Below are 11,010 nucleotides of genomic sequence, written 5' to 3'. Positions count from 1 at the left end.
TCAGGTTACCTGCTTTTGCTCTGTGTGAAAACAACTTAACATCTGAAATGGTAAAATCTCACGAGTTGGAGATCAGAACCCTTGCAAATTTATCATCCTTAGAGGTAAAAATCTATCTTCAGTTTCTTTCTTACTCTATTGTTTCGTGTATCTTATCCGAGTTGCTATGGGGATTTGGTACAGGTTTTTATAAAGGGAGAACACGCAGCCCCACCTGGATCTTCCGTTGAGACGATAAACGAGAACCTCAAAGTGTATCTAAAAGTGGATGGAGCGATTAACACAGAAGCTGAAAAAGAAAAAATCAGAAACAAGCTTGGTGAGCTACAAAAGTAAGTCCCTAGATCCGAAATTGAATCGAAACAGAATGTTTGAATCGCATGTTAGTTTCCTGAGGTTTCCTCCTTTTGAAATTTGTATTTCTTGCTTCATCAGACAAAAGGACAAGTTGCAGAAGATGATGAGTGTGTCTACTTATGAAGAGAAGGTCCCGGCAAATATAAGAGAAGACAACGCGAACAAGCTTGCTAAGATTCTCCAAGAGTTTGATTTCTTTGAGAAGGAAAGTGCCCGTCTTGCAGAAACAAGCAATTCAGAAAATCAGCAAATGGAACAGAAGAAGTGAGAGACAAAGTCACAGTTTCTGTCTAAGGACAAATGATGTTATTGTGAACTAGTTTTGAGTTTTGAATATATTTTCATTACATCTCTCTGAGAGAAACACTGTTAATTAGTTTTGAACAGATCATTTGCAAACACGATTTGTTTGTTCAACGTGAACATGAATTGAAGTTCTTCTTTGTTTATTGCACTAGCTTTGGGTTTAGGTAGTGTTAACCGGGTCAACCCAGTCTGAATCAGTAGAATATTCTCAATGACTTTTAAAATACTAATTAGGCTCGAGGCCAACTGAAGGGTGATAATGATACTTATAAATAGCAAAGCTTGTGGCCTTGTGGGTCATATGCATGATCAAGAGAAATTACAGCAAAAGCTAAATTAGTTACTGGAGTTGGTAGAACCAATAACTTTTCATAATCACTGGTTCATCAAACGGGTTCGATAGACTACCAAACTGACCCTTACATATATCGCCTTAGTCCACCCATAAAAAAAAAAAAATCTTCCTCTTTTTTTTTTGTTGCTTTCTATTCTTCTTTTCCTGAAACATTTGATCTGATTTCAATAATTTGAATCAAGTATAGTTGGACCCACGATTACTTTTACCGCAGCCTTTTGATTTCCTCAAAGTGTTATCATCTACATATATATTTGGTCTCGGTTTCATTCTTTGTTGTAATGATGCTCATTCTGATAAGGTCCTTAATTCCCAATTATACTTCATCACTGCTTTTCCCTGGAACAGTAGGTAAGTGTCTGATTTTATTTTGGCTTTGAATGGAAAAAGCATATCATGCAGTGCAGATCAAGTGGTTCAAACAGATCAAGCAGAATTAAAGTAGATCAAATATTTGGCTGTTCAAGTGCAGATCAAGGGTGAACATCATCAAAAAATCTGTAGACCAGATCTGCATGTATTTCTCCTGCTTTTGCCACAAAAAGACAAAAAAATATGAACTGCACACAATTCATCTGCAATAATTTTTAAAAGTAAAAAAGTTCTTGAATGGTAACTTAATGATAGGAGAACTGCTTTACAGGGTGATCTGCTTTTTTTCTGTCTTCCCATTCAAAGCCTTTCTCTTTAGTGATATCGATTTGTTTGGTAAAAGGTTATTATTAAGCTGGTCAGGATCTCAAAATTTGGCTATTATTGTATATCAAGTTTTTGATACGTACGTACTCTCATACCCTTTATAGAATTGAAACCATATGATTTGTTTTGTCTCCCAACTCCTGCAAAACAAATTCCCACGTACCAGTAAAATGTTGTGTACTCTGATAAATAAAATATGTATAACACGAACGCATGCCCGGTTCTGAGCCCATGCAAAAGAAGTTCAGATCTATAGGAACAAATTATGTCATTTTCTTGGGAGTCTTTCTCTACATTAACAGAAATGAAATTATGTGTGTATATAAATATATAAAGGCATAAACACTGGACCAACTCTGAATATTTAGCATTTGTATAGACGATTCTGCAAAAATTGCAATCATGGATTGGTGGATAAGAGAACATATAGAAAGCCTGTAAAGGGAGAATTATTCTCTTTATGTCCCTCTCCTTCTTCTTCTTCTCACCTGCCATTCACAATCTAACACAAATCAAACTTGTAATATTGTTCAATTGTCTCTACTGCTATGATTACAACCATGTGTGTACTGCCTCTAAAAACCTGAAGTTTCTCTTGAATTTTTCAACATGTTATGATTTCCCTTTTTGTTGAGTTATATAACTCAATACTTTGCTATACTTGGACAAGAAGCTCTCAACTTATATTCTCCAATGTGTCATGTCCTCAAATTCAAATGTACATTACAAATTCCCCTTGCAATCTTTTCAAGCGTTGAATCTATTATGTCAATTATGCAATCTTGTCAAGTGTTGAATCTCATTCCTCATTCCTCAATTTTGATTATGTTATACTTGGGGAAAATTACTTGAAGGTGGACTTTAACAAATTTGTGGAGGATACAGAAAAGAAAAGAAAAACATAGCAAACATACTTCCAATGTTTTAAGGAAAGAAAAGTCAAGGGTTGCTTGGTTCTTATGTACACCCTCAACACTAATTTTTTTCACATGCCACATCTATATATATTGATTAATGACCTAATCTTTAGCATAAACTTTTAAAATTAAATCGTTTGAAGAACAATTAGTATTAAATAAGTTTTTTTTTGTTGTGGTGACCCTCTCTAGGTGTTCTCAAATCATACTTTTAAACAAACCCTCTCTAGGTGTTTTTCTCTCTTGGTTGATTACACCTTTTTATCAAAAACTTTATCTTTTATATTGTTCGTGCATGTGCTATGATTAATATCAATTAATAAAGTGTAAGGGAGAGAAGATAAATAATGGTCAAATCTAATAAAATGGTTCGGTGAGAATTTCTGAATCAAAATAGAATTTAGCCGTTATGATAATCCAAAACTTTTTTTTTTTCAACAATTCCAGTATTGTCAAGTTGTATCTCTACACACAAAAATACACTTGAGTCGACGAAACTCATTGAATGAATGTTTGATTGTAGTAAAAGCCATGAATCATGGACCTGCAGTCCATCTCACAATAAATTTCTTTTGGATCTATTTGGTGATTTATTGAATGTTTGATTTTTCATATAGGGTTTGAATGGTAACTGCGGTCAGGGCGGTCAAATCTGTCTGCGATCTGGACTGCTCTATTTTTGAGGCGGACTACAGACCGCTGCGGACCAACTCTATTTGTATACAAAAGCGGTCTGCAGTTGGTCCGCAGCGATCTTATCTCTACTTTATTTGGACCGCACCACTGCGGACTATATTTGTTGAATAGTAAATTAAAAGCGGTCCAGTCCGCAGACAGATTTGGCCGCCCTGACCGCTGCAACCATTCACACCCATAATTATTTCAGGAAACAAACAGTAGCATGTAGCCACAGTATCTATCAATTTCTCCGTACCAACTTTGCGTATACGATAAATTGCTTTAAGTATTTTCACTTGTAAATAAATAATCATATATAATTTTTTCTTTCAATATAAGCATTTATTAAACAGTCAGAATCGAATTAATACTACCCTAAAAGGGGTTTGATATTATCTTTTTAACATAAAATCAACACTGTTATACACTTATGCTTGATTAACTCTTTAAATCAACATTGTTGTCCTATCTTAAGAGGAGTCTACAGTTTTATGGTGAAAAACTTGTATGTGTGGTTAAGACTTAAGAGTTAAGGCTAAAGCATCCGTGTATGGATTTTTATTTAATGTGGAGGCTGTGTTGGGTTCTCTCTATCAAAAGACCCCAAGATAGTGTCATTAAAAGGCGAACACCTTACCTATCTTTGTCAATAGAAAGTAGGTAATTCGTGTTTTTATTTTGTTAAGCCCGATTGTTAGACATAATGGTTAGGATACCATCTAATCAACATTTCATTTCACACATTTGCTTAGATTTTCTAAATCAATAGTGATTTTTGGCATATATGCAGAACATATATACACACATATACGACACTTTGGATATCTTTTAGGTGTAAAGTGAATATATTCAATCAAAACGTGTATTATGTATCGTAGTCTTAATCTTGAAAGTCAATAACATCACCTTGAGTCCTTGACATATTCTAACAACATTAGGCTCCGTGATTCATATGGGGTAAAGAGGTCCACTTTGTACGTATCACGTAAGCTCCAATACAATTGTAGTAGTATTACGGCTTGGTTTGAATTTTTAGGGAGTTATGTGTGCAACTTTCTCCTTTTGGTCGGTTTTGTTGGAATCCTTGCATATGTATTTTTGTTGAATATGTAGCATCGAAATGGAACACAGTTGGAAATGAAGTCTGAATAAGGGGTAGGTACAGTTGGAAATAAGGTATACATCGTACATTTTTATTAATGGTGTGAAATAAATGAGACAAACCAGTTTTGTTTACATAGAAATGATATTCCACTTCATATATTTGTACTACTTTGCTCCTCACCAATAAACAATTTGCGAATTTTTAATTAGGTGATTCTGCTATTTACGGTATATATTTAATACAATTAAAAGTAGTATTTGTTTTTTTCTTTTTTTTTTTTTGCTGAAAACCCTTTAACAAAAAAAAAAAATTTGTTTACTTTTGCTTTTCTATAAATAATAAATCATAGATGCATCGAATATAGACCAAAAAACAAAAAACTTGGAAAAAAAAAAACTGATATATTTAATGTAAAAATAAACAAGAAATCAAGAGATCGAAATAAACCCTGGTTATGGTCAAGAAGATGACTATGCGTAGTACTACTTCCATACCCATTTGTCCATTTCGTCATGGACGACATTTGCGTCCTACCCTTCTGCTTTAAGCAACTTCCTACGTTTTAATTTCTTCATCTTTTTATTTATTAATTTATAGTATTTGTTAAAATTTTATCCTCCTCTTTATCTACTTTTATTTTGAATTGAAATTGTCCATAAACAATGTGGGATCCGAATTATATTGGGAGGAAACACTAGGGTAAGTGATCCCATCACATTTCACTAGTGGCTAAGATCAGATGCTTATAATATATGGTCTTCGTTTGGGGGTCCGACAATTTTGTATAGATGTTCGCGTTAAAATTAACATGGAAGCAATTAATTTTTAGTCTGATAATTAGCCAAATCATGTTTAAATGCTGGATCTAAGATTTAAATTCAGAATATGAAGATTATCGCAAATGTTAATGTTAATCCAATGTTATGTATTGCGAATTGGAGTATCCATGTGTGTGGATAACTTGATTCTTTTGTGGTAGTAATTAACATATGGTTATTTTTGATAATAATAATCAGAATTTTGTTGAGATTCATTTTAAAAGATCAAGAATCCGAACCAGTGCTTTAAATGGGCTACCACATAGGGGAAATGATTTTGATTTGTTTTCAATAGGCAGCAAGAAATCAGAAAGAAGAAAAAAAGTAACAGGACAAACTGGAAATAAGCAGAAGCATAGGGGCATGTGTTATGCACATCATTACATTTTGTTTTTTGAAATTGGTGTAAGTATTTATCACAAAAAAATAATAGAGGAATGAATTGGAAAATGGACGAAAATGTAAAATGGAAACTAGGGGAATGAAGTCAAAAAGGTTGGTTCAAATACGTACGAAGGACTATAAATATGACTTTCTTATTATCAGAAAATAAATTATTAAATAACACGAAACCCCAAAAAAAAAAAGAATGAAAAAGAAATAGAAAACTTTTTTTATTTAAAAAAGAATGGAATGATGATCCTAAGGTCAAAGCTTAGCAGTTGGGCTATCTTCATTTTTGCTATTCTTATTATTTATTTTAATTTAGTCTAAAAGACCCTATGATGAAAAAGGGTGACGCCTAGAGGAAACTTCTTCATTTGGGTAAATCCCAAATCCCAATAAGGTAATTCTTGTAAGTAATTAGGATCGGACAAAACAAAATCAAATGTTCTTAATAGGAATAAATAAGAGTGCATATTCTTCAAAAAGAGTTATTCATCATAAAAATTTCACATATTTTAGTGTAGACTAATTGTCAAGCATACAAATTTGAAATTTTCATATAATTTCCTTAGTAATAAAAGGTGATTAATGGAAAAATGTTTCCAATAATTTAGTAATTATCTGGTTGAGTGGTCCATGGATTATGAGGATACCAACCAAAACTTAAAAAAGATTCTTGTAAAAAGCTATTTTCTACTAATGCATGCAAAGTCAAACGGATGATAAATTTGTGTTGAATGTATTCTATTCTGTTAGGTCAAAAACACATGTCACCTCAAACTAACAACAACATTCCAGCTGGTTACGTACTAATTATAAAAATAAAATAATACCATCTTTCTTCTTTGCTCTTCCTAGAATTACTTATCATAATATCACATGTTCTTGAGTTATGATTTGTTTTTAGCTTCTTTATATACACACGATATACAATATACACACACACCTATAAGCACGAGTTCTTCCAAAAAGAGACAAAGTGGAATAAATAGATGGGAAAAAGAAACATTTATCTTCTATAAAAACAGAAACCTTTTGTCCTTTTTAATCTTTAACCTTCTTCACTCACAAAATAACTATCCTCTCTCTTTAGGGTTCTCCTTCAACTTCTCTCTTCCTCTGGCTTCTTCTTCTTCTCTACAGAAGGCAAAAACAAGAAACGGTTTTTGTTCTTTAACGCAATCAAAGATCAAAACGATTAGGGTTTTCGGATGGGTAGGTGTGGAAGGAGCAGCGATGGAGGGATCGGTGGAGTTAGACCGTACGTACGATCTCCGGTGCCTCGTCTGAGATGGACGCCGGAGCTTCACCGGAGCTTCGTTCACGCCGTTGATTTGCTCGGCGGACAATATAGTCAGTCTTTTTAACAAACTTTTGTTGTTGTCTTTTTTTTTTAATATATATATATTCAAGATATTTATTGAAGTTTAGAATTTTAGCTTTTATTTTGGTTCTTTTGAATTTTTAAGTGGTAATATTCAAGATTTTAAGATGATTTGTGTGTTTGGTATGAATGAAACAGAAGCAACTCCAAAACTCGTTCTTAAGATAATGGATGTGAAGGGGCTAACCATATCACACGTCAAGAGCCATCTCCAGGTCAAAGAAAATGCTAAAAAAACTTTTTTTTATTTGATAGCAATTGTTGTCTTGTACTGTTTATTCGTATATGCCACACAACACTAATTTTTTCACCTTTATTTATTTAGTAATTGGAAGTTTTAATGTTTATCAACTGTTTTGATCATTCTGCAGATGTATAGGGGATCCAGAGTCAGTCTTCTTGGGAAACCAGGTAATGAAATTTCGCAAAAAATTAAATTGGTTTGAATCAGAAGATATCAATTTAGACTTTTGAACGTCATAGTTTCAAGATTACGACAGTTCTTTACAAATTCCCACCATTCACTTAAAAATTGCAATAATGCATAAATTTAAATCTCACTCCCACCATTGTCAGAAATATTCATGTTTTATTATATAAAATATTTATTAAAAACAAGGATAAAGAATTTGGGTATAGCCTTGTAGATAATAAGTAGATGCTTCTTTAATTTAATTGTGAAAAATAAAAATACTACCAAAGAGTTAAAAAGAGAATATTCATCATGGTCAATAATATAAGTAATGTTTTTTAATTTTATTTCTTGGGGGACAGAAGAGAGTTCTTCACCATCTTCAAGAAGAAGAAGAAGACAAGACAATGAAGAAGATCATCTTCATGACAACTTGTCTGTACACGCAAGGAATGATTGTCTTTTGGGTTTTCACTCTTTTAACTTTAGGTAAATTTTTATTTATTTTTAATTTTTGTGGGAAAAAATGGAAAGGGAATATTAATTTGTTTCTGACAAGTGTTTTAATTTTATTCCAGAAAATAGGTATGCTATCATACAGTTTTGTTTGAATATGAATTGTCGAATTTGTAGATTTTTATTGTTATTTTCTCTTTTCTTTTCTTGTTTTTTTTTGGGGAGAAGAGAGCAGACTTCAGCGACTGATAATGATGACGATGACTTTCTTAACATCATGAACATGGAGAGAACGAAGACATTTGCAGGCAATGGCGAGTCCATCAAATTCCAGTCTCATCACTTTCTCGAGGTATTAAATATTAAATTCGATTTTTATTACTACGTATATGGTTTCATAAATAGCCGTTACGAAAGGTTACATCAATAGTAAAAGTATTTAAGACTCAGATAAACACTCACTAAACCACTGAACAATTATTATGATATGGGTCTACAACACTAGGGGTAGGCTTGGGGCTCGGTACTGAATATTTTCAGATGGAGAGATTTTATTGTCAATAAATTCGTAAGTAGGAGCACTAATAGTTCAGGGATTAGTACTATACATCATAATATTTCTGATGTTTTCATAGGTATGCATACATATTAATTCCTGCGTGACTCAATCTATAACATAATCGTAATATTTTAGGATGTGATAGCCTAGAGTAGACTCTCACCATATTATGAGGATTTGAGGAACTTGATTTGATTTGCATTTTAAAAGTCTGTAGATTACTCTAGTTTCCGAACTTAGTTATGAAAAAACTATCAACAAATAAGAGTATTTGAAAACAAATGTAAAAACTAAGTTCTATTCGAAACTTTTAAGAGCTTTTATGTATTTTGAAAACAGGCAGAGAGCACGAAGAACAATTGGAAAAACACATGGCGAGAAAACGAACAACAAGAAGAAGAAGAGTTGTCGTTGTCTCTATCGTTAAATCATCCTCAAAATATTCAACAACGTTGGAGAAGCAATGCAACATCATCACTTAGTGAAACAAGTGAAGCAGTCTCATCATCTTCAGCTCCATTCATCTTTAGAGATTGTTTTGCTTCTTCCAAGATTGATCTTAATCTCAATCTCTCCTTTTCTCTACTCCGTAGCTGAAACATTTGTTCCCTTGTAGTGTAGATTGTTTAAATCCTCCCTAAAAAAAAAATCGTAATCTTCTTCTTTTAGTTAGGCTTCTAGATTTTTGCGATGGTGACGATTTTTGTTTGGTTCTATAATAGGTATGTTCGTTTGGTTGCCGCAGGTATCTGTGGCTGCGGCAGACGTAGGTATGATTGTTCGTTTGCTTGCCGCAGGTACTTGCGTCATGACGCTGCGGTAAACGCTGTGACCTGCGTCTAATATTTTTAAACGTTGTTTCAATTCAGCGGTTAAAAACATAAACGCAATCGCTGCCGCTGCCGCTGCCGCAGCCGCCAGCGTCAACCAAACGAACAAGCCCAATGTCACGATCAAATCGGATATGAAATGTTCTTACGGACTTAGCCAAAGCAATTCGACTAGTTATGAGATTATTACGTTCTTAATGTTTAAATGAATGAATAAATTTAAGCACCAAAACGCAGCGTTTTATTTCTGTACGAATCCCACAAAACGCTGCATTTCGTAAACTCGTTGAAACGCAGCGTTTGATAGTGGGTGTGTATTATTATTGTTGTACAGTGTACACATTAAATTTTGTAACTGTTTTTTTTTTGCAGAAAATGATAATAATAGAAATTAAAAAAAATAAGATTGATGGTAGTGGTGAAGATGGTCGGTGGGGATGAATCTATCGCACCGTGTCGGTTCGAGATTACACACGGCGACGGCGAGGCTCGACGCTTCGTCTTCCGTTAATAATAATTCCTCCGCCGTAATGTCTCCGGGATCATCATCATCATCAATCCCGGTGCGCCGAGCTGCTCTTTTCCTAGCTGCCATCTCCATCTCTTGCTTCGTTCTTTACAGAGCCGTTGATTCCTTGTCTTTCTCCCCTCGCCTTTTCAATTTCTCTGCTTATCTGGTTAGTCTTCTCTTCTTCCTTCCTCACGAATTTGAAATCTCCGTCGAGAAATTAAAAGTACGATTCTATAGATTTTTGGGAATCGATTGATGTCTAAGACCATTAGAAATTGCAGTGAATTTAGAAAATGACCTAAGCTAGTTCTGGTTTACTTTTGGTGTGTGGATTCAAAATGCAGCGTGATGATGAGGAACCACCAAAGCTAGAAGATGTGCTGCGTAAAGCTGCGACTATAGACAGGACTGTGGTTTTGACAACTTTGAATGCAGCTTGGGCAGCTCCAGTATCTGTTCTTGATCTCTTCTTCGAGAGTTTTAGAATAGGGGAAGAAACTAGCCAAATCTTGAATCATTTGGTGATTGTTGCTTTGGATGCTGAGGCGTATTCCCGTTGCTTAGAACTCCATCAGCATTGTTTCAGTCTTGTTACTGAAGGTGTTGATTTTTCTCAAGAAGCTTACTTTATGACTCGGTCTTACTTGAAAATGATGTGGAGAAGGATTGATCTCCTACGTTCTGTTCTTGAATTGGGTTATAATTTCGTTTTCACGGTCAGTAAATTTCTCTCTTTCAGTCAGGTAACTGTGTGGTTCTATGAAGTGACACATTCGTTTTTTTGCCTTTACTCCAGGATGCTGATGTGATGTGGTTCAGGAACCCGTTTCCAAGGTTTTACATGTATGCGGATTTCCAAATTGCATGTGATCATTACCTCGGAAGATCGAACGACCTACAAAACAGACCAAATGGAGGATTTAACTTTGTAAGGTCTAACAATCGAACTATACTGTTCTACAAATACTGGTATGCTTCAAGACTCAGATTCCCCGGATATCACGATCAGGATGTTCTTAACTTTCTCAAGACAGAACCTTTTGTTTTCCGCATTGGGTTAAAGATGAGATTCCTCAACACTGCTTATTTTGGCGGTCTTTGTGAGCCTAGCAGAGATTTGAACTTAGTTCGTACAATGCACGCAAATTGCTGCTACGGTATGGAAAGTAAGCTTCATGATCTCAGAATCATGCTTCAAGATTGGAAAGATTTCATGTCTTTACCACTTCATCTAAA

At 34.2% G+C, this 11,010-nt stretch overlaps 3 protein-coding genes across 4 annotated transcripts in view; all 3 read left to right on the top strand.

Annotated features, from left to right (window-relative positions):
- LOC104759225 (valine--tRNA ligase, mitochondrial 1-like) overlaps nt 1-806 on the top strand; it is a 9,150-nt gene extending 8,344 nt beyond the window's left edge. Inside the window, exons 20-22 of the mRNA XM_019238859.1 lie at nt 5-104; nt 184-332; nt 436-806. Coding sequence (XP_019094404.1) covers nt 5-104; nt 184-332; nt 436-625 — 439 coding nt within the window. The 3' untranslated portion in view covers nt 626-806. The remainder of the gene's footprint in view (nt 1-4; nt 105-183; nt 333-435) is intronic.
- LOC104755759 (putative Myb family transcription factor At1g14600) lies at nt 6,497-9,101 on the top strand. Of its 2 annotated transcripts, none has more exons than XM_010478221.1 (6): nt 6,497-6,975; nt 7,145-7,221; nt 7,378-7,417; nt 7,784-7,907; nt 8,103-8,226; nt 8,773-9,101. In XM_010478221.1, exons 1-6 carry the CDS (start codon nt 6,834-6,836, stop codon nt 9,028-9,030), a joined length of 765 nt encoding a protein of 254 aa, XP_010476523.1. In that variant the 5' UTR covers nt 6,497-6,833; the 3' UTR covers nt 9,031-9,101. The 2 variants fall into 2 exon arrangements, with proteins under 2 accessions (XP_010476523.1, XP_010476522.1); XM_010478220.2 differs by having other exon boundaries at nt 6,498-6,975; nt 7,781-7,907.
- Nucleotides 9,636-11,010, top strand: part of LOC104755758 (uncharacterized protein At4g15970-like) — a 2,649-nt gene continuing 1,274 nt past the window's right edge. Inside the window, exons 1-2 of the mRNA XM_010478218.2 lie at nt 9,636-9,940; nt 10,119-10,187. Of these exons, the coding sequence (XP_010476520.1) occupies nt 9,701-9,940; nt 10,119-10,187 (309 nt within the window). The 5' untranslated portion in view covers nt 9,636-9,700. The remainder of the gene's footprint in view (nt 9,941-10,118; nt 10,188-11,010) is intronic.

This window comes from Camelina sativa, chromosome 17, assembly GCF_000633955.1.
Source record: "Camelina sativa cultivar DH55 chromosome 17, Cs, whole genome shotgun sequence".
NCBI lineage: Eukaryota > Viridiplantae > Streptophyta > Magnoliopsida > Brassicales > Brassicaceae > Camelina > Camelina sativa.
Note: the sequence above shows the minus strand (reverse complement) of the source record. Positions and strands in the feature narration are given on the sequence as shown.

Excerpts from the sequence above, each read along its gene's own strand:
- LOC104755759 (XM_010478220.2), top strand. The coding sequence starts at position 6,834 with ATGGGTAGGTGTGGAAGGAGCAGCGATGGAGGGATCGGTGGAGTTAGA. Across the intron at positions 7,418-7,780 it reads CAGTCTTCTTGGGAAACCAG|AAGAGAGTTCTTCACCATCT; the intron begins GTAATGAAATTT and ends CTTGGGGGACAG. Across the intron at positions 8,227-8,772 it reads AGTCTCATCACTTTCTCGAG|GCAGAGAGCACGAAGAACAA; the intron begins GTATTAAATATT and ends TTTTGAAAACAG.